Genomic DNA, 23,398 nt, shown 5'->3' with positions numbered 1-23,398 from the left:
ATCCTAACCAAGAACATTACAACGGGGAGTCAGGCAGTAGCGCAGTGGGTTAAGCAAGCACACGTGTTGTAAAGCATAAGTACTGGCGTAAGGATACCAGTTCGAGCCCCTGGCTCCCCACCTGCTGGGGAGTCGCCTCACAGGCAGTGAAGCAGGTCAGCAGGTGTCTCTCTTCCTCTCCACCTCTCTGTCTTCCCCTCCTCTCTCCATTTCTCTCTGTCCTATCCAACAACAACGACATCAATAACAACAATAATTACAAGGGCAACAAAAAGGAATAAATAAATAAATATTAAAAATTAAAATATCATTACAATGACCCATTAAAACCAAGAGACTTGCAGATCAAACAGGAGTCCCATATGAATAGATTTAAAGCATATGTATCTGGGTGCTGAGCAGTGGTACACCTGGTTAAGCACACAAGGAGCAGAGTTCAAGCCCATGCTCCCCATCCGCAGCAGGGACACTTCATGAATGGTGGAGCAGATCTGCATGTGTCTCTGTTTCTGTCTCTGTCTCTATCTCCTCCTCCCCTGTCAATTTCTCTCTGTCCTATTGAATAAAATAGAAAAAAGGAAAAGAAGGAAGGAAGGAATAAAAGAAAAAATGGCTAGCAGGAGCCGTGGATTTGTAGTAGCAGTACTGAGCCCCAGCAATAACCCTGGAGGCAGAAAAAAAAAAAGGCATATGGGGGTCGGGCGGTGACAGTGGGTTAAGCGCATGTGGCGCAAAGCGCAGGGACCGGCGTAAGGATCCCAGTTTGAGCCCCCGGCTCCCCACCTGCAGGGGAGTCGCTTCACAGGCGGTGAGGCAGGTCTGCAGGTGTCTGTCTTTCTCTCCCCCTCTCTGTCTTCCCCTCCTCTCTCCATTTCTCTCCGTCCTGTCCAACAACAAAAAACATCAATAATGGCAATAATAATAACCAGAACGAGGCTACAACAAGGGCAGCAAAAAGGGGGAAAAAGTGGCCTCCAGGAGCGGTGGATTTATGGTGCAGGCACCGAGCCCAGCAATAACCCTGGAGGGAAAAAAAAAAAAAAAAAAAGGCTTATATCATTGTTTGGAAAGGTCATGAAAAACTCTAGGAACAAATTTGGGAAACCCTGCATGAGATGTCAAAAGGACTCAGAATAAATAAAATACTGGCTCTTACTCAGAAAGTACTAAAGAAACAAAGTGTAGAGGGGGAAAATATATAGTAGTCTCTCAGATTTTTCCAAGGCACATAGTAAAATGGTTTCTTTGAGAAGGCAGGAAATTTGTTAATAGCTTAGTAGGAATTAACTCTAATAGTTAAAAGGAAACTATGAGAAAGATTCTCAGAAGACCATTTCTACTTCATTTGGCAATACAATTTCCTTGTATCAATAGTTATTTCCTCCTCCTCCTCCTCTTCCTCTCTCTCTCTCTCCAGAGCACTGATCAGCTCTGGCTTATGGTCCTATGGGGGGATTAAACCTGGGACTTTGGAGACTCAGGCATAATAGTCTGTATAACCATTATGCTATCAAATAATCCCCCTTTCTCAATTCCCTTTGTTTAGAAATTAGCCCCAATGGGGGAGAGATAGCTTAATGGTTATGCAAAGAGACTCTTAGGCCAAAGGCTCCAAGGTTTTAGGTTCAGTCCCCTATACCACCATAAACCAGAGCTGAGCAGTGCTCTTGGACCATTTTTCATTTTTTTTTCTTACCAAAACACTGCTCAGCTCTACCTTATGGTGGTGTGGGGAACTGAATTTAGATGATAATTCAGTTCAGGTCATGTGGCCTGGCTTCACCTAGCCTTTTTTTTTTAAATTAATCTACTTATTGGATAGAGACAGCGATAAATTGAGAGGATAGGGGAAGATAGACACCTGCAGCCCTGCTTCACCACTTGCAAAGCTTTTTTTTTATATGTTTATTTTATTTATTCCCTTTTGTTGCCCTTGTTGTTTTATTGTTGTAGTTATTATTGTTGTCATTGTTGTTGGATAGGACAGAGAGAAATGGAGAGAGGAGGGGAAAGACAGAGAAGGGAGAGAAAGATAGACACCTGCAGTCCTGCTTCACCGCTTGTGAAGCGACTCCCCTGTAGGTGGGGAGCCAGGACTCGAACCGGGATCCTTACGCCAGTCCTCGTGCTTTGCGCCACCTGCGCTTAACCTGCTGCGCTACAGCCCGACTCCCCACTCGCAAAGCTTTTGCCTTGAAGGGTGGGCCAGGGGTCTCAAACCTGGGTCCTGTGCATTGTGACATGTGTGCTCAACCAGGTGCGCCACCACCCGGCCCCTAGTCTTAGTTTTTATTCAGATTTTTGTGATATACATATGCAAAAACTGGAAATGTTTGTGGGCCAGAATCCTTTGTTTCAACTGATATTCTATCCCTTTGAGGAGATAGGAGGCTTTATTGTATGGTTTCTGGTTTAGGTCTTTTTCATTTTCCTTTTAAAATTAAGAGCAGTATGGAGTCACATGTCTTTCCACCTGCCCCATATTTGATAGGATAGAGAGAAATTGAGAGGGAAGAGAGAGATAGAGAAGGAAGGAGGAAGGGAGAGAGACCTGCAGCACTCCTCCACAGCTCGTGAAGCTTCCCCCTGGATGGTGGGGACTAGGGACTTGAAGCTCCCAGTGTTTGCTCCCAGTAAATTCACCATCACCTTGCCCTTAGTCCTGTGTCTTTTTTTTTTTTTTATTTAAGAAAGGATTAATTAACAAAACCATAGGGTAGGAGGGGTACAACTCCACACAATTCCCACCGCCCAATCTCCATATCCCACCCCCTCCCCCAATAGCTTTCCCATTCTCTATCCCTCTGGGAGCATGGACCCAGGGTCATTGAGGGTTGCAGAAGGTAGAAGGTCTGGCTTCTGTCATTGCTTCCCCGCTGAACATGGGCGTTGACTGGTCGGTCCATACTCCCAGTCTGCCTCTCTCTTTCCCTAGTAGGATGGGTCTCTGGGGAAGCTGAGCTCCAGGACACATTGGTGGTGTCTTCAATCCAGGGAAGTCTGGCCGGCATCCTGATGACACCTGGAACCTGGTGAGGGTGATTTACTGGGTTTCTGTGGTCATTCTAGTCCTGTCTTGTTTCGGTCCGGGTGGTCTCCTTTGGTATTCCTAGTTGATCCGGGAGAGGAGAGGAGAGGAGAGGAGAGAAAGCGATCTGCTGCTCGTAGCTCCGCCTCCGGAAGTCAAATCCAGTCCTGTGTCTTTTAACAATGCTTTGTCCAGGATGATCACATATACAGTTATGGTCCCTGTGGATTCATTCTACAGAGAGTCTGTGTGGAACATCTCATTCTGCTTTTTGTTAACCTCTTCTATTTTTTTCTATGTTGCTCTCTCACCTACCTTCATTCTCAGACAAGTTTTCTCCAATAGTGACTCCCAGCAACTTTGGGATTATAACTTCCTAACTCCAGTCCAGCCAAAAGAGAGAGCTTCTCTCTCTCTCTCTTCAGTGTTTTTTGATGAAATTCCAGATAATCTTATTGGCAATCACTGGGTATATAAAGGACCCAATCAGTCACTGGGACAAGAAGGAAAATAATACTGACTGGGTCACATGTTCAGCCCACCTGGACTAGGAGTGGGGGAGAGGTATCAGGGACAAACGTTCCAATAAAATTGAAAAATCAGAAGAAGGTAGGTAGGGAGCGAGAAAGAGAAAGAGAGAGAGACCTGAAGTACTGTTTCACAACTTATATAGCTTCCCCCTTGATGGTGGGGACTGGGGACTTGAACCTGGGTGTGCGCCCAACAAATGCACCACCACCTTGCCTTTAGTGGTATTTCTTTAAAAAAAAATTTTTTTTTTATTTATTTACTAATGAGGAAGATAAAAGGAAAGAGAGAGAGAAAGAACCAGGCATTCACTCTGGTACATGTGCTGCTGGGGATTGAACTCAGGACCTCATGCATGAAAGTCCAGTGCTTTATCCATTGCACCACCTGCCGGACCACCCCTTAGTAGTATTTTCATTGTACTGGGAACTACGGAATTGAGGTGGCATATGGTAAGGCTATAGGTGATGATAGAAGATTAATTATTGAGCACTGATTACTCAACACAATGTTTATCCATTCTGTTGGCATAGAGATAAACTTGTAAATGTTGGCTGAACTTTAAAACTAGGTTACTTCCTTCTTGCAAAATCATCACCATTCATTGAATCACGTTGGCTTAAAGTTGTGGAGATGTTTTTGTCTTTTATTTTCCTTACCTCTCACCCTTCGCATATTGGTTTAAGCCACTAATCCTGTTGATTCTTGAAACTTTGCCCCATTTAAGGCTTTCTTCCGTGTTTACACCGACACTAATCTGGCATTTAGTTCTAGGCTTACATTCTATCACCTCAGCAACCCCAGTGAAATCCCAGTGTCTTCTTCTCAATCTAGTCAAGGCCTAGTGGACTGATACTCATATTTAGAAATTCAGACTCCAGGAGCTGGGTGGTGATACATCTGGCAGAGCACACATATTACTATGCACAAGGGCCCAGGTTCAAGCCCCTGGTTCCCACCTGCAGGAGAGAAGCTTCACAAGTGGTGAAGCAGTTTTGCAGTGCTACAGGTGTCTCTCTTTCGCTTTCCATCTCTATTTTCACCTTCTCTCTCAAGTTCTTTCTATAAAAAATAAATACATGGGAGTCAGGTGTTAGCACAGCAGGTTAAGCGCACGTCGCACAAAGCGCAAGGACAGGCGTAAGGATCCCGGTTCGAGCCCCTGGCTCCCCACCTGCACGGGAGTCACTTCACAGGCAGTGAAGCAGGTCTGCAGGTGTCTTTCTCTCTCCCCCTCTCTGTCTTCCCCTCCTCTCTCCATTTCTCTCTGTCCTATCCAACAACAACATCAATAACAACAACAATAAAACGAGGGTAACAAAAGGGAATAAATAATATTGACCACCCTCATGGCCACACCTAGATGGAAGTTGGAAAACAGAATTTTTATTTTGGGCAGCTATGTATCAAACTGTGAAAGTGAGGGGAACAGATAATGTGCAAACACCAGCAATCTCTGTGAGGTGGGGAGGAGAAAAAAACCTGATTTTCAAAAATGTTTTATTTTACTAATGAAAGAGAGAGAGAGAACCAGAGCATGATTCTGGCATATGTGCTGTTGAGGACTGAACTAAAGACCTCATATTTGAAGGCCCAGTGCTTAATCCGCGACACCACCTCACAGATCACAAAATATGATCTGTGATTTTCTTCTTCTTTTTTCTCTTTCAGATAAACAAAATATCTGAGTAATTGCAAATGCAGGGACATTTTACAAGGTAAAGAGGCTGCATAAGCATGTCCGCCTACCACAGGAACTATGGGTATGAGGAAGATCCTGATTACCCTGACTATTCAGGGTCCCGGAATGGTGTGAGGCAGAATTTGGAAACTCAGGATTATCCAGATTCTCCAGGTCCTCGGAACGATCCTGACTACCCTGGTGCCCGGAGCAACCGCTACTCTGCAGGTTCCAGAAGAAGTTCAGATTTTCCTGGGTTTTTAGTAGAACCAGATTATCCTAGATCTCAAAGTTACCCTGACTATCCTGGTGCCAGGAGCAACCCCTACTCTGCAGGTTCCAGAAGAAGTTCTGACTATCCTGGATCTTTCTCAGAACCATATTATCCAGGATCCCAGAGTAATCCATACCATCCAGACTCATCCAGAGAACCAGACTATGTTGAATCTCAACGGAAGTCCGATTTGACAGGTTTCAGAAGCAGTAGAAACTATGCAGACTCCAGGACAAATCCAGGTTATCCTGATTCCTTGGCAGAACCAGACTATCCTGGAGCTCAGGGAAATTCCAACTATTCAGGCTTCAGAAATAATACAGAGTATGCCAGTTCTAGAATCATACACTCTCTGGGGAAGCCTTATTACCCAGGGGCTAAAAATCAACCTAGATTTCCAAATGTTTTGGGAGAACCAGACTATCCTGGTGCTGAGAACTATCAGAAGACTCCCAACTTCTGGGGGGAGCCTGATTACCCAGGTGCTGAGGATGGTGGTGATCATGGCTCTTCTGATTGCCGAGAAATGGCTAACAAGTAAGTACAGACATCTCCTTCCATTAGGGCTGAGGGACTGAGAGTGTTAGATTGAGTCAGTGGGATTTGGTTGGTATTGTTGGATTTGGGACCTGTATGGTGGTATCTGTGATCTGAAATTGTGGTGACACTTTCTTTTTTTTTTTAATTTTTTAAATTTATTTAATTTATTTATTCCCTTTTGTTGCCCTTGTTGTTTTTTATTGTTGTAGTTATTATTGTTGTTGTCACTGTTGGTTAGGACAGAGAGAAATGGAGAGAGGAGGGGAAGACAGAGACGGGGAGAGAAAGATAGACACCAGCAGACCTGCTTCACCGCCTGTGAAGCGACTCCCCTGCAGGTGGGGAGCCGGGAGCTCAATTGCACCACGTGTGCTTAACCTGCTGCACTACTACCCGACTCCCGTGGTGAAACTTTCACATCTACCTATAGGCCTCACCTGGCTCATGGACTCCCAACCTGAGTCTTCAAGCCCTTACCTGAACTTAATCTTTCACCACCTTCTAGTTAGATATGCTTAGATAACATCTTCCCTAGTCATTGACATTTTCTAGTCCTACTACTTTTAGATGCTATTTGTTGACCTTGTGATTTTGTCTTGAGGTTAGAGTTATGATAGTGATCATTGTGAGCTCCAACATTTTAACCGGAATTACACTTTCACCAGAGTACTGCTCAGTTCCGGTTTATGATGGTGCTGACTACTGAATCTGGAGCCTTCCGTGCCTCAGGCATGAAGTCTTTTTGTATAGCCACTATGTTACCTCTCCAGTCCAATCAAGGCTATTTTTTCATGGTCTGACTCTATGAAATCAATTTCTCAGTTCACTTCTTTATATAAGATGGTTGAAGCTATCCTGATTTTTTTAAAAAATATTTATTCCCTTTTTTGCCCTTGTTGTTGTGTTGTTGTAGTTATTATTGTTGTTGTTATTGATGTCGTTGTTGGATAGGACAGAGAGAAATGGAGAGAGGAGGGGAAGACAGAGAGGGGGAGAGAAAGAGAGACACCTGCAGATCTGTTTCTCTGCCTGTGAAGCGACTCCCCTGCAGATGGGGAGCTGGGGTCTCAAACCCGGATCCCTAAGCCGGTCCTTGCGCTTTGTGCCACGTGTGCTTAACCCGCTGTGCTAGCGCCTGACTCCCTATCCTGATTTTTTTAACTTTTTTTTTTTTACTGAAATTATCAGGATTGATCACTTTTTTATATCTACAGCAAATGTTTCAAATGTTTTAATAAAATGTTATGTATTGTAGTGGGTTTTTGTGTCTGTTTTGGCATTTTGTTTTCATAGCCTTCACTGTTCCAGGCTGACTTTTCCAGGTAGAAAGACAGAGACATAGATAGAATTACAGAGAAGGGACCAGGTGGTGGCGCACCTGATTGAGCGCACATGTTACAGTGCTCAAGGACCCAGGTTCAAGCCCCTGGTTCCCATCTGCAGTGGGGAAGCTTCACAAATGGTGGAGCTGTGCTGCAGGTATCTCTCTGTTTTTCTCTCTCTCCTTCTCTAACTCCCCCTTCTTCTTAATTTTTAACTATCTCTATCCAATAAATAAATAAAAATAATTTATTTAAAAAAAAAGAATTATAGAGAGAAAGATACCAAAGCTTCCCTCGGTGCAGTGGGAGCTGGGCTTGAACTTGGGCCATGCTGATGGCAAAGCAAGCACACTATGCAAATGAGCTATCTTTCAGGCCCCGAGACTGCTTTTTTTTAGAAATAATGGTTAACCCATATTTATTTAATTATTTTTTAGATTTTTTTTTTTTTTTTATGAGAAAGGTAGGAGGAGAGAGAAAGAACCAGACTTCATTCTGGCACATGTGCTGCCAGGGATCGAACTCGGGGCCTCATGCTTGAGAGTCCAAAGCTTTATCACTGCACCACCTCCCGGACCACCTGAGGTTTCTTTTTAAGTCCAGTGTTTCTGGTTCAGCTTCTGTAGATTTAAATCTTGTCCAAAAGCTTTTAATCTTCTATCAAGTTTTTGGTTATTGACATATTTCACTAGGTGCAGTACAGAAACATACTTTATCTTTTGTGTGTGTCCTCACCCCCTGACCCATGTGAAATGACTGGATGGATGGATGGATGGATGGATGGATGGATGGATGGATGGATGGATGGACTGACAGATGGATGGACAGGTGTTTATCTTTCTCATGTTACTGAAGGAATATTGAACCAGTTTGGGATTCCAGGGTTCTGAGGAGAACATCTTCAATCCAGCCCTCATTTCATCGTGAAGCTGGTTACCCTGAAAACATTGAAATGGGACCTATGGAGGTGACAGATGCATATGGCCACACTGTGCCTGATGGGCCTAGAACTAGCTATGGTAAGCACTTGTCAGTCAGAGACCTGCAGGATCATAGACTTAGAAGAAAGTATGATTCAGTGGACCTAGGGGAGCAACATGAAAGAAGCCTAGCATTAGAAAAATTGGTTTATTCCCCCACTTCTAACACTCACCTCAGAAATCCTCATATAGCCTATGGGCTTCTTATGAGGAACCCAATTTCATTCATGTATCTTCACAGCTCCAAGCTATTTTCCTGGTGTCACAGTGCTTAACATAGTAAGTGCTTAAGCATCACTAACTGGAATCTCAGTAATGAATTTAAGATGTCACAGTAGTGCTGTGAAATGATCCCAGCACTTCCCACTTACTCATTTGCAGTTTTTCTTGCAATTGAACTGTTCTTGGCTTGGAGTTGGACTGAGCACTTGGCTCCATGTCATGGGTTCTGTTTGGTTTTAATATCCTTCTTGACCAAATGAACCATCTGGGACATTTTATTCTCATGTATGAAGTGGAAAAAAAAAGTGCTGAGTAGAAAATTGTATCTTGGAACTGGAACTGACCTGCTGTCTCTTCTGCCATATTCTATGAGCAAAGAAAGTCATATGAGTTAATTCAACTTCACTGGAGGAGACAAGGTGGGAGGGATAAAAATATCTCCTGGACAGAGAGTCGGGCGGTGGCGCAGCAGGTTAAGCGCAGGTGGCGCAAAGCGCAAGGACTGGCTTAAGGATCCCAGTTCAAGCCCCCAGTTCCCCACCTGCAGGGGAGTCACTTCACAGGCGGTGAAGCAGGTGTGCATGTGTCTGTCTTTCTCTCCCCCTCTCTGTATTCCCCTCCTCTCTTGATTTCTCTCTGTCCTATCCAACAATAACGATATCAATAGCAACAATAATAACCACAACAATGTTAAACAACAAGGGCAACAAAAGGGAAAATAAATAAATAAATAAATAAAATATCTCCTGGACAATAAATAACCAACCACAGTAATATATATATATATATACATATATATATATACACACATACACATATATATGCATATACATAGATGAGCTAGTATTATCCCTGTTTAAACACTAAGCATATGGAAGCTCAGAGAGGCTAAGCATCATCTTTGAGAGCACAGAGCTGAGAACTGATCCCTAACTAGATGTTCTAGAACCTCCTATAATTTTGTGCCTTGTTCCCACCAAAATGTGCTGCTCCATGATCTCTAGCCTTGGATGTTTTACTGTGATTTGAATAAAAAATACATTAAAATGTGACATTACTATGTTGAGGGACTCCATCCCTATGAAAATTTTGCCATATTTTAAGTATCTTTTTTTTGTTTTTTTAATCATTTTTTTAAAAATTAATTAATTTATTTATTTTCCCTTTTGTTTCCCTTGTCATTGTTGTTGTTGTTGTTATTGATGTCATCATTTGTAGATAGGACAGAGAGAGATGGAGAGAGGAGGGGATGACGGGGAGAGAAAGACAGACACTTGCAGACCTGCTTCACCACCTGTGAAGCCACTCCCCTGCAAGTGGGAAGCCTGGGACTCAAACTGGATCCTTCCACCGGTCCTTGTGCTTTGCGCCACATGTGTTTAACCCACTGTGCTACTGCCCGACTCCCTGTTTGTTGTTTTTTTGAAACACTGCTCAGCTCTGGTTTATGGTGGTGCCAGGCACTGGACCTGGGACATCAAAGCCACAGGCATGAAAGTCCGTTTTACATACCACTGTGACTTTCCTGACTCTATTTTAAATGTATTTGTCACTGTAAAATGCTATAACTGGAAGGAGCCCTCTGTAAATACCTAGACAAGGTTTTTTCTTTCTTTTTTTCCGAGCTTAAAAAAAATTGAAACAATTTCTACACCCATGTTTGGTTCAAATTAAAAAAAAAAAAAGCCATCCTAAACCCTCCCCCCATGTACAACACTCCCAAGAACGGCACATTTGTTGTAGTTCTGAACCTACATAGACTCTCTCATCACTATCCAAAGGACAGTTTTCTCTTAGTGTTGTACTCTCTGGATTTGGACAAGTGTATAACTCATGGCTTGTATCTATGTTAGTGTCATGCAGAGTATTTTCTTTAAATATTTATTTAATGTGATAAAGCAAAGAGAAGGGGAGATAGAGGGAGAAGGAGAGAGAGAGAGACCTACAGCACTGCTTTACTGCTTATGAAGCTTCCCTTATGCAGGTGGGATCTGGGGACTTGAACCTGAGTCCTTATACATGGTAGGTAATGTGCACACTCAACTGGATGTTCCACCCCTCACCACAATGCAGCATATTTTCACTGCCCTTAGAAAACCTCTGTGTACTGATATGTGTGCAGTAATATCTAGTGTGGTGGGACTGATGGAAGATATCGCCTGCCTCCTCGTTCCAGAGAACCCTGCTTTTGTGGGCGATATCAACCCTGGCCAGGTTTATGGAAACCCACCTTTGTCCGGAGATGATTGGCAAAAGTCCCCCCAAGGTAAGGCTTAACTGGACAGTGATCAGAAACTCGACCCTGGCTCGGGAAGTTATTCAAGGCAATGCAACTCCCTCTCAACTTCCGGCATGTTGGCTAGGCTACTACAGTCCCCCGCTTAATTTCTCATGTTGGGTTTTCTTTTAGATATGCAGCTGGGCATTCTGTCTACTGGGTGCCAAGGTGTATTAGGACTCATCTGCTTATGAGGGATAAGTATTTACCAGAGGAGAAGCTACTGGGTGATGTGGGACAAATAAAGATGGTGGAATTACTTTTTAGAATCTAGTCTGGGGAGACAGAGCGCAAGGACTGGCTTAAGAATCCCAGTTCGTGGGAGTCAGGCTGCAGCGCAGTGGGTTAAGCGCAGGTGGCGCAAAGCGCAAGGACCCGGCGTAAAGATCCCGGTTCGAACCCCGGCTCCCCACCTACAGGGGAGTCGCTTCACACCTCTCTCCATTTCTCTCTGTCCTATCCAACAACGACAACAACAACAATAATAACTACAACAATAAAACAACAAGGGCAACAAAAGGGAATAAATAAATATAAAAAATAAATAAATAAAAAGAATCCCAGTTCGAACCCCCAACTCCCCACCTGCAGGGAGGTTGCCTCACAAGCATTGAAGCTGGTCTGCAGGTGTCTGTCTTTCTCTCCACCTCTCTGTCTCCCCTCCTCTCTCAATTTCTCTTTGTCCTATCCAATAACAACAACATCGGTGGCAACAATAACACTAATGACAACAAGAAGGGCAACAAAATGGAAAAAAATGGCCTCCAGGAGCAGTAGATTCATGGTCCAGGCACCGAGCCCCAGCGATAACCCTAGAGGGGAAAAAAAAAAAAAAAGCAAGAAAATACTTCCTTGCTAAAAAAAAAAAAAAAAAAAAAAAAAAAAAAAAAAAAAACATGACATCTGAACTGTTAGGAAAATGGTGCTGATAGACTTACTCAGTACAAGGTTGCCACCAGCCTTCAATTTGCAAAACACACAAAAGGTCTGATGGACTATAAGAGGCATTGCAATAAATAACATATGCCTGTAATGCAAATTGAAGGCTCCTAAAACTTAATACTCTTTCTCACCTGCTAGCCCTGTAGCCTCTCTTTCTTTTTTGAACTCTTAGCAAATTTTATTTTATCTTATTTTTTATTTTACAAAATTACATATCAACAGGGGTTTAATTCCACACCATTCCCACCACCAGAGTTCTGAATCTTCAGTCTCCCCACTGCAATCCACCATAGTTCCCCTAAGGTTATAGACGTGGGCCAACCATCATCTCTACAACTATCTGTCAACACTTATACATAATTGCCCCATTTTTTTTCCTGATCCAATCCTCTCTTCCCCTCCAAGCCACTCATGACAATGTAACTACCTCCATATGTTCCTCTCCTTTTATTCCTCTCTCCCTGGGTGCTAATGGAACTGGAGTTCAAAGTCCTCTTATCTTCATCCTATCATTTCTCCCCTTCAGGGAGTATAGATCAAGGTTGTTTGGGGGGTGCAGAAGGTAGAATTCTGGCTTCTGTAATTGCTTCTCTGCTTAGCATGGGCATTGGCATGTCAATCCATACTCCCAGCCCGTTTCTATCATTCCCTAGTGGTCCAGAGCTCTGGCGGTGTGAGGATCCAGGACACATTGGTGAGGTCGTCTGCCCAGAGAAGTTGGATGGAGTCACAGTAGCATCTGTAACTTGGTGTCTTCCCATGGCATGACCTAAGTTCAGACAAAATGGTTAATGAACAGGAACCAAAAAGTAGGATTAGAGCAGATGAGATTAGGGATTTTAGGGTAGAAGAAAGATAGGAAGTCCATTTTAGGCATGTTCCTGGGGGCACACAGCTATGGTAGTTTTGCTTGAGTTTGATAGCTAGCCTGAAGTTGGATAAGAATATTGTTGGAGAGAATAAAGGGCTAGAAAGTTGTATTGGGGCAAAGAATAGCTCCCATATTTGAAAGAAAAAAAGAAAATCTCTGGCTAAAATTAACTATTTACCTCCATCCATCTGACCCAGGGCCCATATCTATATTTATACTTATATATTTATATTTAGCACCAGAGCCTGTATAACCTCTAAGTTCCTGTTGGTGTGAGCTTGCAGCTCATGATCACAGCTGGGAACATTATAGGCTGCGCTCATTTCTTGAGCGGCAGGGTAGGAAGGGAGGCTAGAGCTATCCCTGCCGTTGTTGCTTTTTAGTGAGGACAAGGTCCTGTGAGGGCCGTTCCTGATGGAAATGACCAGTGGTGGTGGAGAGGGGGATGGATCCCTTAGGGTCTTGGCCCATCATATGTGTGTGGGAATCCAAGGATTCTCTGACTAGGGCCCCAGATGATGAGGTGGTGTGATATTGACCAAAAGGGCCATTATTAAGTGGGCCAGTCTCTTGCCTTTATCCAACTTTTGTAGTCTTCTCTTTATCTGATGATCTTAGACTTGCTCTCAGTTGTTTAGACATTGATTAACATTTGTTGAGCCCAGCCAGAATTAGGTTTTTGGGATCTGTCTTCTTTGGGCCTTTCTGCTAGGCTTCCCAGCTAATTTGGCATGTACTCTACCAAGTGAGTATCTCTAACTCCCTTCTTCTACAGCTTCTTGAGTCACCATCTTTAACAGGTGAATGGTTGTCTTCTTAATTTGAAAAACGTGGCCTCTCTTCAGGAGAAAGAAGCAATGGTCAGGGGTAAAATGTGAACCCCAGAAACCACATAGGGTCCTATCTTCACCCATGAAAACCACCATGAAAGCTGGGATTTTTTTTTTCCTCCAGGATTATCACTGGGGCTCAGTGACAACACTACGAATCCACTGCTCCTGGAAGCTATTTTACCCATTATGTTGCCCTTGTTGTTGCAGTTGCCCTTGTTGTGGTTGTTACTGTTATTGTTGTTATAGCTGTTGTTGGATAGGACAGAGAGAAATGGAGAGAGGAGGGGAAGACAGAGAGGAGGAGAGAAAGATAGACCCCTGCAGACCTGCTTCACCACTTATGAAGTGACCCCCTTTCAGGTGGCAAGCCGGGATCCTTATGCCTGGTCCTTGCGCTTTGCATCATTTGCTCTTTTCCTCTGCACTACTGCCCAACCCCCATGAGTCACTCTTTTAAAAGCACTTGTAGGGCGTGAAAGGGTGTCACCCTGAGGGGACTTCCATGTGTGACCTCTGCAGTAAGGTCCAAGCCCCGGATGCTGCCAGGCTGCTACCCACGGATCCCTGCGCCGGTCCTTGCGCTTTGCACCGTGTGTGCTTAACCCTCTGCACTACCGCCCAGGGCCCTAAAGCTAGGAAATTTTTTTTCTTTTTTTTTTTTTTTTTTTCCTCCTCCAGGGTTATTGCTGGGCTCGGTGCCTGCACCATGAATCCACCGCTCCTGGAGGCCATTTTTTTTCCCCCCTTTTGTTGCCCTTGTAGCTTCGTTGTGGTTATTATTATTGCCCTTGTTGATGCAATTCGTTGTTGGATAAGACAGAGAGAAATGGAGAGAGGAGGGGAAGACAGAGAAGGGGAGAGAAAGATAGACACCTGCAGACCTGCTTCACCGCCTGTGAAGCGACTCCCCTGCAGGTGGGGAGCCGGGGGCTCGAACCGGGATCCTTTCGCCTGTCCCTGCGCTTTGCGCCACATGCGCTTAACCCACTGCGCCACCGCCCGACCCCCTAGCTGGGAAATTTTTAATCGAGCAGTTAAGAAGGAGGATTTTGAGGCTTGGATGTGACATACCCAGTAAAGCACAAACATGACCATTTGTGAAGACCCAGGTCAAAGCCTTCAGTCTTCATCTGCTGGTGCTTCATGTGTCTTTCCTGTCTGTATCTCTCCCTCTCTGTTTCTCTGTTTTTGTTTTTTTCTTTCCCTCCAGGGTTATCACTGGGGCTTGGTGCCTGCACTACGAATCCATTGTTCCTGTGGCCATTTTTTCGATTTTTTTTTTTTGTAATAGAGAAAAATTGAGAGGAGAAGGGAAGCCTGCATGTGGGGAGCCAGGGCTCAAACCAGGATCTTTGTGTGGGTCCTTGTGCTTCCTACTATGTGTGCTTAACCCAGTGCGCCACTGCCCAGCCCTTTCCTGGCCCCCTCCTCCTCTATTTCTCTGTATCAAAAGAAAAAATGAGAAAAAAAAAAAAGTCGCTAAGGATGGTGGAATCATTGTGCAGGCACCGAGCCTCAGTGATAACTGTGGTGGCCTAAATAAATAAGTGAATAAATAAATAGTAATAATATAAGATACAAAAATAAAAGAGATTTTCAAAAGGTGGAGAGAAACCGAGGTTGGATTCTACTGCTGTGAGCAAGATGGAGGGGATAACTGTTTTAGTAAAAACCCACTTAGATCTCTAGTGGCATAAAAGTGATAGACAATAATAGTCTAACTTCCAGGCAGAGGCAGCAAGTTTAGAAGAAGCTCTGGCCCAGTGATTGTGAGTTATCGAGGGAGAGCCTCCGCCTTCCGCTTCTAGAATCCCACCAGTGAAGGATTCTGTTTTGAGTGTCTTGCCTAGATACAGAGGCAGAACTCTCTCAGGGGAGCCCACCTACTCCTGAGGAGCCCTCTCAGGTGGAGAGGTGGAGAGGTGAAGGGGTGGAGGGGTGGAGGGGGATGGCTCTAGGGCCCGTCCTGGCATTAGGAAGATGTAAGGGGTCCCTGCCTCTGTGACAGTCACCACTCTTGGACTGGTTCCAACAGTCCACTCCAAGTGGAGAAGGCGAGAACAAAGTTTTAGAGAAGGCGATAGATGCTACCCAGTGACAAAGTGAAAGAAATCATTGTGGAGGTTGAGGATGGATTGCAGAGACAGCCATCCTCAAACCACATTGTCCCAGAGAAGATGCCGGTGAAGGCCAACTCCAGCATGGCTACGTTGGCTTCTGACATTGACGTGGTGGGCTCACAGGTGTCTGGCCAGCGGAGCCTTGGGAGGAACAATCGAGTATTACAGTTCTCCATGGCTCTGAATGAGTCCTTTTCTCAGACACTTCATAGCCCGGAGAGTGTGGGTGTTGACGCCTCTTGTAAGTCATGGGAAGACAGTCCAGGTCGTGAGGCACTGGGGAAGGAGTTAGGGAGGAGCAAAGAAGGCTGATATGTGGTCCCCCAGGGGTTGCTTTTTTTTTTAGTTTTGTGACCAAGTATGTTGAAGGTGAGGCAAACGACTTGAGGATGCTGGACACCGATTGAGAGAGTCTGATACCTACAAGGAGCACCCCCTTAGCAGGCTTATCTCAGACACCTGGTGCTCTCCTGATAGCTTCCTTTTGGTTATTCTTTCAATACTTTTTAAAAATTTATTTTTTTATTATGATAGAGACAGAAATAGGGTGAGAAGAGAAAGAGAAACACCTATAGCACTGTTCCGCTAGTCATGAAATTTGACCTCCCCCCCCCCCATGCAGGTGAGCACTGAGGACTTGAACCCATGTCCTAATGCATGGTAAGCTTTGCACTTTATGGGTTGTACTACCACCCATCCCCGCAGCTTCATTTTTAAAAAATATTTATTTATTGTGATCTGGAAGATGGCATGGTGGATAAGGCACATTGGACTCAATGAGGTCCTGAGTTCAATCCCTGGAAGCTTATGTACTAGATATTTGGTTCTTTCTCTCTCTCTTCTATCTTTCTCATGAATAAATAAATTAATATTTATTTATTTAGAACCAAGCACCTCTCTGGTACATGCAATGTTAGAAGTTGAACCTAGGATCTCATGCTTGCAAGTCCAATATTTCATCCACTGTGCCACTTCTCAGCCTTTTCCCTTTTTATTTTGTTTTTCAGATCTCAGGCATTGAGCATGTGTGATTTCACCAGTTAACTCACTTTTTAATTCAGAGAATGAAAGAGAGAGAGGGAGAGAATAGCTTTAGAGCTCCCTCTTTTTTTTTTAAATTTTTTATTTAAGAAAGGATTAGTGAACAAAAGCATAAGGTAGGAGGGGTACAACTCCACACAATTCCCACCACCCAATCCCCATAACCCACCCCCTCCCATGGTAGCTTTCCCATTCTCTATCCCTCTGGGAGCATGGACCCAGGGTCGTTGAGGGTTGCAGAAGGTAGAAGGTATGGCTTCTGTAATTGCTTCCCCGCTGAACATGGGCATTGACTGGTCGGTCCATACTCCCAGTCTACCTCTCTCTTTCCCTAGTAAGGTGTGTCTCTGGGGAAGCTGAGCTCCAGGACACATTGGTGGGGTCTTCAATCCAGGGAAGCCTAGCCAGCATCCTGGTGGCATCTGGAACCTGGTGATTGAAAAGAGAGTTAACATATGAAGCCAAACAATTTGTTGAGCAATCATGGATCCCAAGCTTGGAATAGTGGAGAGGAAGTGTTTGGGAGGTACTCACTGCAAACTCTAGTGTAATCCTGCTTTCAGGTATATATTTTGCAGTAGTTTATGTATACGTGTGCACATAAGCTCTCTCTCACAGAAACTGGTGTATATCTAGGTTATGGGACTTTGTTAGAAAGTGAACTACCTGAGATGAAATTAGAGTGTACTATTAAAGGAAAGGTCTCACCCGAGTAATGAAGCTGAAGGGTTGTCATTCCACACGTGAAGTCTCTGGATACAGTCTGAGGTGAAGCATGTTGAGATGGCAATCGTTGCTTTGGTTAGGTTGTGATCGGCGGATGCAATATTATTTGGTTTGGATTGGGAGATGCATACGGGAAAGTGGGCCCTATCCAAGGGTTCCAGGACTGGGGGAAGTAGGGGCTCTATAGTGAAGATGTGAGGTTCCTGCTGTCTTAGGGTTCAAAAAGACAATCAATAGTTAATATTATCATCACATTATTTGTTAATTGGGTTAACTTTGAAAAGTCCCTTTGTTATCAATTGTGTGTCTCAAAGTTTCTCAAAAGACAAACTGAATCTTTTTAATATATAGGCTATGTATTTGATATGCGGACTCTCTCAAAAGCCTAGACCAAGTAGATTAGAAGCTTCCAATAGCACAGCTATATACAAGATACTGGGTACTGTATAGAGCTCCCTCTTATCCCATAGCATCTTCTCTGTGGTGTCTGCCACAGTTTGGGCTGTGCTTATGACAAGGCAGGCCCTTTACCTAGTAAGCTAGCTCTCTGCCCCCTGACGTAGTTTGATTTGCTCCCTCATTTCACACCTTTGAGGCAGAGATTCATATCACTGCCATTTGCTTGAGGAGGAAACTGAGGATCAGGGAAACGTGTCACGTTTAAGATCTGGGACCCACAGCATCCCTGCCTGACTCCCAGGCCTGACACCTTAGACACCACCTTGCTTTGGTTCCATTCCTCCCCACGATGCATTTGGAGACACAGGACCACATAAAACTAGGTGTTAGCCGAGACCTCCCTACTTCTCTGCTCCTGAGGCCAAATGTGGTGGCTGTTTCTGTTTTATCCTACAATATTCTAGAGCCATGAAGCCCAGCGATTCTGATTTCTGGAAGGAGAAAATATCTTTTCATGCCAGTGTATCTTGTGGGTGTAACACCTTTTATGAAGATACACTGGAGGCTTCACCTCTCATGATGAAATCTCCTCTCCCTGAGTCTCTGTGTTGTTCTCTCTTTCTCCTTTTTTCCTCTCTGTCACTCCCCTCTTCCCTCTCAGAAGAGACAAGTTCAGCAGAGTGACTTGGCAGTCCTCTCTCCCTCCCCCTCAATGAAGTCATTAAAGTGAGGCACTTGAGCTCAGTAATGTGACCAGGAAGCCACCTGCTCCCTCTGTCATGTCCCCAACCAGCTCCCCCACCTGGCTTCCCTCACATAACAGGTGTCTAGGTGGCATCTGTGGACACAGTTGTATTCAGAGAAAGAAGAATCCACTTCCCCCCCCCCTTTTTTTTTTTGAGTTTTTTTTTTTCTTTTTTGGAGAGAGAAAACACTTTTCTGAGAAACCGCTTAGTGACCACCTTCCACACTCACAAGGATATTGCCCAATTCTGTGTCATAAATTCGTGCTCAGCTCTGTCATCTGCAAGAACTGTGGGGACAAGATCATGAAGATGAACTTGAACTAAGAACCCTCATCCCCATGCTGGGAGTGTGTGTGTGTGTGTGTGTGCGTGTGTGTGTGTGTGTGTGTCTGCCCTTGTGGGAGGCACACTGGGGCTCCATTAGAAAGGAGAGCTGACTTTGCGTAGGTGACCAACAGCGTCTACGGCTTGGATGGCAAATGGGAATGCAGTTAGCGGGAGGAGCAGTGGACCTGGCTCCGGGGAGCATAAGAACACAGGTCCACATTCAAGGCCAGAGCTGCAGCTTGAACCTAGGAGGACAGTGGGCGGGACAAGGAATACCAGAGTGAGGCAAGAGAGTCAGTGGACAAACACACAGGATGTGTTTGTTTATTTGTTTATTTGTTGTTGTTGTTGGTCTTGTAAAAAATAAAAATGCTGACTTGGATTTGCAGGCAAACATTACCAGCTTTGGTTTTCAGATTGGACACACAGACACACCATTTTGTTTTTACTTGTGATTTTTTAGGATTGCTGAATCCACACATTCTTCTTCCCTCATGCTCTTATAAAAGCATGCTCCAGCTTTAGCACCATATTTTAAAATGCTGTTATTTTGCTAAAGAAGAAAAAAAATCCTCTACTTATTTTATTTTTCAGTACAAAAGTTAATCACATCTCTGACACCCATGACCTCTAGGGACAGAATAAAAGCCATCAGGAATCAGCCAAGGACCATGGAGGAGAAAAGGATCCTCAGGTAGGTACCCAGAGCTTTCCTTTCCTCCTTCTTTCCTTCCTCCCCAGATTGTACTCAAACCTCAGTCTTCTGTTTTATTTATCTGTTTATTTATTTATTTATTTATTTTTGCCTCCAGGGTTATTGCTGGAGCTCAGTGCCTACACCACGAATCCACTGCTCCTGGAGGCTATTTTTCTTCCCTTTTGTTGCCCTTGTTGTTTTATCGTTGGGGTTATTCTTGTTGTTTTATCATTGTTGTGGTTATTATTATTGTTGTTATTGCTGTCGTTGGTGGATAAGGTAGAGAGAAATGGAGAGAGGAGGGGAGAGAAAGACATCTGCAGATAGATCTGCTTCACCACTTGTGAAGCGACCCCCCCCTACAGTGGGGAGTCGGGGGCTCAAACCAGGATCCTTACTTTGGTTCTTGCACTTTGTGCCACGTGCACTTAACCCGCTGCAACACCGCCTGACCCCTTCTGCTGTTTCTTCACTGAAGTCCACTTGGTTAGAGCGGGGCTAGGGGTAGGGGCTTTCATTTGAATGGATGCTTGAAAGTTGGGGATGTGGGGAGGGGTCATTGAAGGTGCTAAAACTCCACAAAAGGAACAGAGCCAAGGATGAAGGTGTGATGAGCTCTTGGGTGGACGAATGGACCATCTGTGGCAGGAGCTTTCTGAAAACACTCTTCCACTTCAAATCCGGTGTGTCTCCCTCTGCCACAGAGCTGGATTGAAAGCACTTTAGAGCAGGGGCTTTTGACTGTCTCCTGCCATTTGGGATTGGGGCTCTTTTTTTTGGGGGGGTGGGAGTGTTGGCCTGCTCACTGTAGCATGTTTAGCAGCTTCACTGACTTCAACCCACTATATAAATTAAATCCTGCCGGGCTAGCGTGGGGGGTGCCTCTTCCCCAGGCGCGTACTCTCTGGGTTGGAGAGAACTCGACCAGAGCTAGCCTGGACTGCTGCTCACTTAGGGACGTGAGGGAGATGACTCAGGAACCAAACATGTGGTGGTGAGGCAATGTAATATCTTTATTGATCAGAGAGCCCAAGCTTTTAAAGGGCAGACCCAGAAATGGCAAGTCGGAAATGGAAATCTCTAGGAAAGGGGCAGAGAGAGGCAAAAGGGGGCTGAGAAGGTAGAAACTTCCTTAGCAACTGTTTCAGGGGTTTTAACTGGTAGGATTAATATTATCCTGCAGGCAGGGAGGGTCTCGAGGGTAGAAAGTGTCTGACTAGCTTCGCGAGACAGATGACCAGGGACTCATGGTTGGGTTGTACGCAGTATCTCTTTATTCATGCAGAATGCAGCACAATCTAAACCAAGCTATGCTAAAACTAAACTAAACTAAACTGAAAACTCACAAACCTGTCCATATATATATTTGCCAAGTAGGGTGTAAACAGGATGTAACATAGAGAGGGTGGAGAGAAAAGTGACTGGTGAAAATCAGGGTGTGACAAGGAGAGGGGGCAGAGCAGGCGAGAATTCTACCACTGAACCACCAATGCCCTGGAGGGAGGGTGGTGCTTAGTTAGTGATTTATGTAAATAGACCGCAGCTTTGAGTGGGGTCAAACCAATGCCATGCAGGCATGCTGGTTCTTAGTTAAGCAGGATTAGAGACAGAAGCCGGGGGAGCTGGCATACTACCCAACAGAAAGAAGATAGATCAAAGGAACGAAATGGGTGGGGATCTTTCAGGCAAAACAATGATTATGTAGATAGGCCATAGTATCAGGAATGCAGGGTGCTTTGTGAGCCCTGCCGAGCTCAACCACATCCTCATTTCCCAACAAAACCCCACATTTTAGTCCTACAATCAAAGTCACCTAAGGCTGAGAATCATTGTTCCAACATTGAGCACTACTGATTTTAACGGACCCTTCCTTTATCGTGAGCACCACCTCCTCCCTGCCCTGCTCAATCCACTCCAGACATACTGCCCCCTGCTGGTCTTCCCTGTGGGGCTCCATGTTAGCTGTTGCCTAGACATGGGACAGTCCTTTATCCAATCTGACAAGCCCTCCCCTCCTGTCCAGTCTTTGCTGAAATGTCACCTCATTTCAGACTATAATGTGGTCTCTACCTAGCAATCCCCACTTTCTTTCCTTTTCTTTCCCATAGTACAAATAAATCACCATCTTGTTAATTCACTGTGGATGTTCTTTCTCTGCAAGGAGATTGGTCTCCCTTTTTTCCCCTTTTGTTGCCCTTGTTGTTTTACCTTGTTATGGTTATTGTTGTTGTTGTTATTGCTGTCATTGTTGTTGTATAGGACAGAGAGAAATGGAGAGAGGCGAGGAAGACAGAGATGGGGAGAGAAAGACAGACACCTGCGAACCTGCTTCACCACTTGTGAAGCGACCCCCCCCCACGGCAGGTGGGGAGCCAGGGGCTGGAACCAGGATCCTTATACCAGTCCTTGCGCTTTGCGCCATGTGTGCTTAACCCGCTGCACTACTACCCGACTCCCAAGATTGGTTTCTTTATATCTGGCACACAGTCATAGGTGCTCAGTTGCTCTTTCTGCAATAAATGTGTTGTAGCCTGGGTGTCACTCACTTCCCTCTTCTGTCCCCACAGGAAGATGGTCGACAAAGAGAAAAGTAAGCAGACCCACAGCAGCCTGGAGTTCACTTGCTGTGCGCAGTGTGTGAACTCTATTTCCATGGTGAGTCAGCCTCACTGCCATGAGTGTAATGGGCACATTGAGAGAGTAAAGACTGGAGATTGGGGGAGTCACGCAGTAGTGCAGCGAGTTAAGCGCACATGGCGCAAAGCACAAGGACAGACATAAGAATCCCAGTTCGAGCCCCCGGCTCCCCACCTGCAGGGGAGTCGCTTCACAACCTGCAGTGAAGCAGGTCTGTAGATATCTGTCTTTCTCTTCCCCTCTCTGTCTTCTCCTCCTCTCTCCATTTCTTTCTGTCCTATCCAACAATAATGACATCAATAACAACAACAATAACTACAACAATAAAAAAAGACAAGGGCAGCAAAAGGGAATAAATAAATAAATATTTAAAAAAGAAAGACTGGAGGGGTAGAGGAGATAGGATAATGGTTATGCAACAAAGAGACTATGATGTCTGAGACTCTGAAGTCCCAGGTTCAGTCCTCCACACCACCATAAGCTAGAGCTAAGCAATGCTTGGGTCAAAAAAAAAAAAAAAGACCAGAGGTTGGGAGGTGTGGTTCACATGGGGAAAAGGAGTGTCTGAGTTCATGGATGCTTCATTGAAAACCTTAGAAACTGGATCAATCTGTCAACAGAAAGGTGACACAGGTTCAATGGGGAGAACACAGGACTTGCAGGCCCTGGTTTCTGTCCACTGGCAGCATATATATATTACAGTGATGCTCTGGTTTCCCTCACTTTTTCTGTCTTTTCTTGTTTGTTTGTTTGTTTGTTTGTTTTTTAAACCTCATGTATGCACACTTTCACCTCTCCTGGCCACTGTTCCACTCAGACAGATATAGGAAAGGGGGGATCAAGCAGTGGTGTTAAGTGTACACGTTACACTGCACAAGGATCAGTGTGTTCAAGATCCTAGTCCCCGCTTGCCAGGGGGAAACTTCACAAATGGTGAAGCAGTGCTGTAGGTGTCTCTCTCCCTCTTTATCCCCCTTTCCTCTAAATTTCTCTCCTATCAAAGTGTTAAAAAAAAAAAAGAAAAAGAAAAGACAAATAAAAGGAAATGGAGAGGGAGAGATATTGATAAATCACACAGTGGATTTGCTCCAGCATCTTGGCACCTTCCGTGTGGTGCTGAACTTCAAGTCTGGGCCAAGGGACATGGCAATGAGTTATCCCTCCAACATACACACAAACACACTCTCTCTCTCTTTCTCTCTCTCT

The 23,398-nt window shown here is 44.7% G+C and overlaps 1 protein-coding gene across 2 annotated transcripts in view; it reads left to right on the top strand.

Moving 5' to 3' along the window:
- The first annotated feature begins 5,260 nt into the window (after positions 1 to 5,260).
- TMC5 (transmembrane channel like 5) overlaps positions 5,261 to 23,398 on the top strand; it is a 45,000-nt gene continuing 26,862 nt past the window's right edge. The window contains exons 1-5 of one of the 2 annotated variants that reach the window (XM_007516583.3): positions 5,261 to 6,048; positions 8,256 to 8,392; positions 10,752 to 10,841; positions 19,453 to 19,552; positions 22,123 to 22,210. In XM_007516583.3, coding sequence (XP_007516645.3) covers positions 5,294 to 6,048; positions 8,256 to 8,392; positions 10,752 to 10,841; positions 19,453 to 19,552; positions 22,123 to 22,210 — 1,170 coding nt within the window. In that variant the 5' untranslated portion in view covers positions 5,261 to 5,293. Of the gene's footprint in view, positions 6,049 to 8,255; positions 8,393 to 10,751; positions 10,842 to 15,503; positions 15,861 to 19,452; positions 19,553 to 22,122; positions 22,211 to 23,398 lie in introns of those variants that run through there. The other variant, XM_060172858.1, reaches the window with a different exon arrangement.

This window comes from Erinaceus europaeus, chromosome 15 (genome assembly GCF_950295315.1).
Source record: "Erinaceus europaeus chromosome 15, mEriEur2.1, whole genome shotgun sequence".
NCBI classification, from domain to species: Eukaryota; Metazoa; Chordata; class Mammalia; order Eulipotyphla; family Erinaceidae; genus Erinaceus; species Erinaceus europaeus.
Note: the sequence above shows the minus strand (reverse complement) of the source record. Positions and strands in the feature narration are given on the sequence as shown.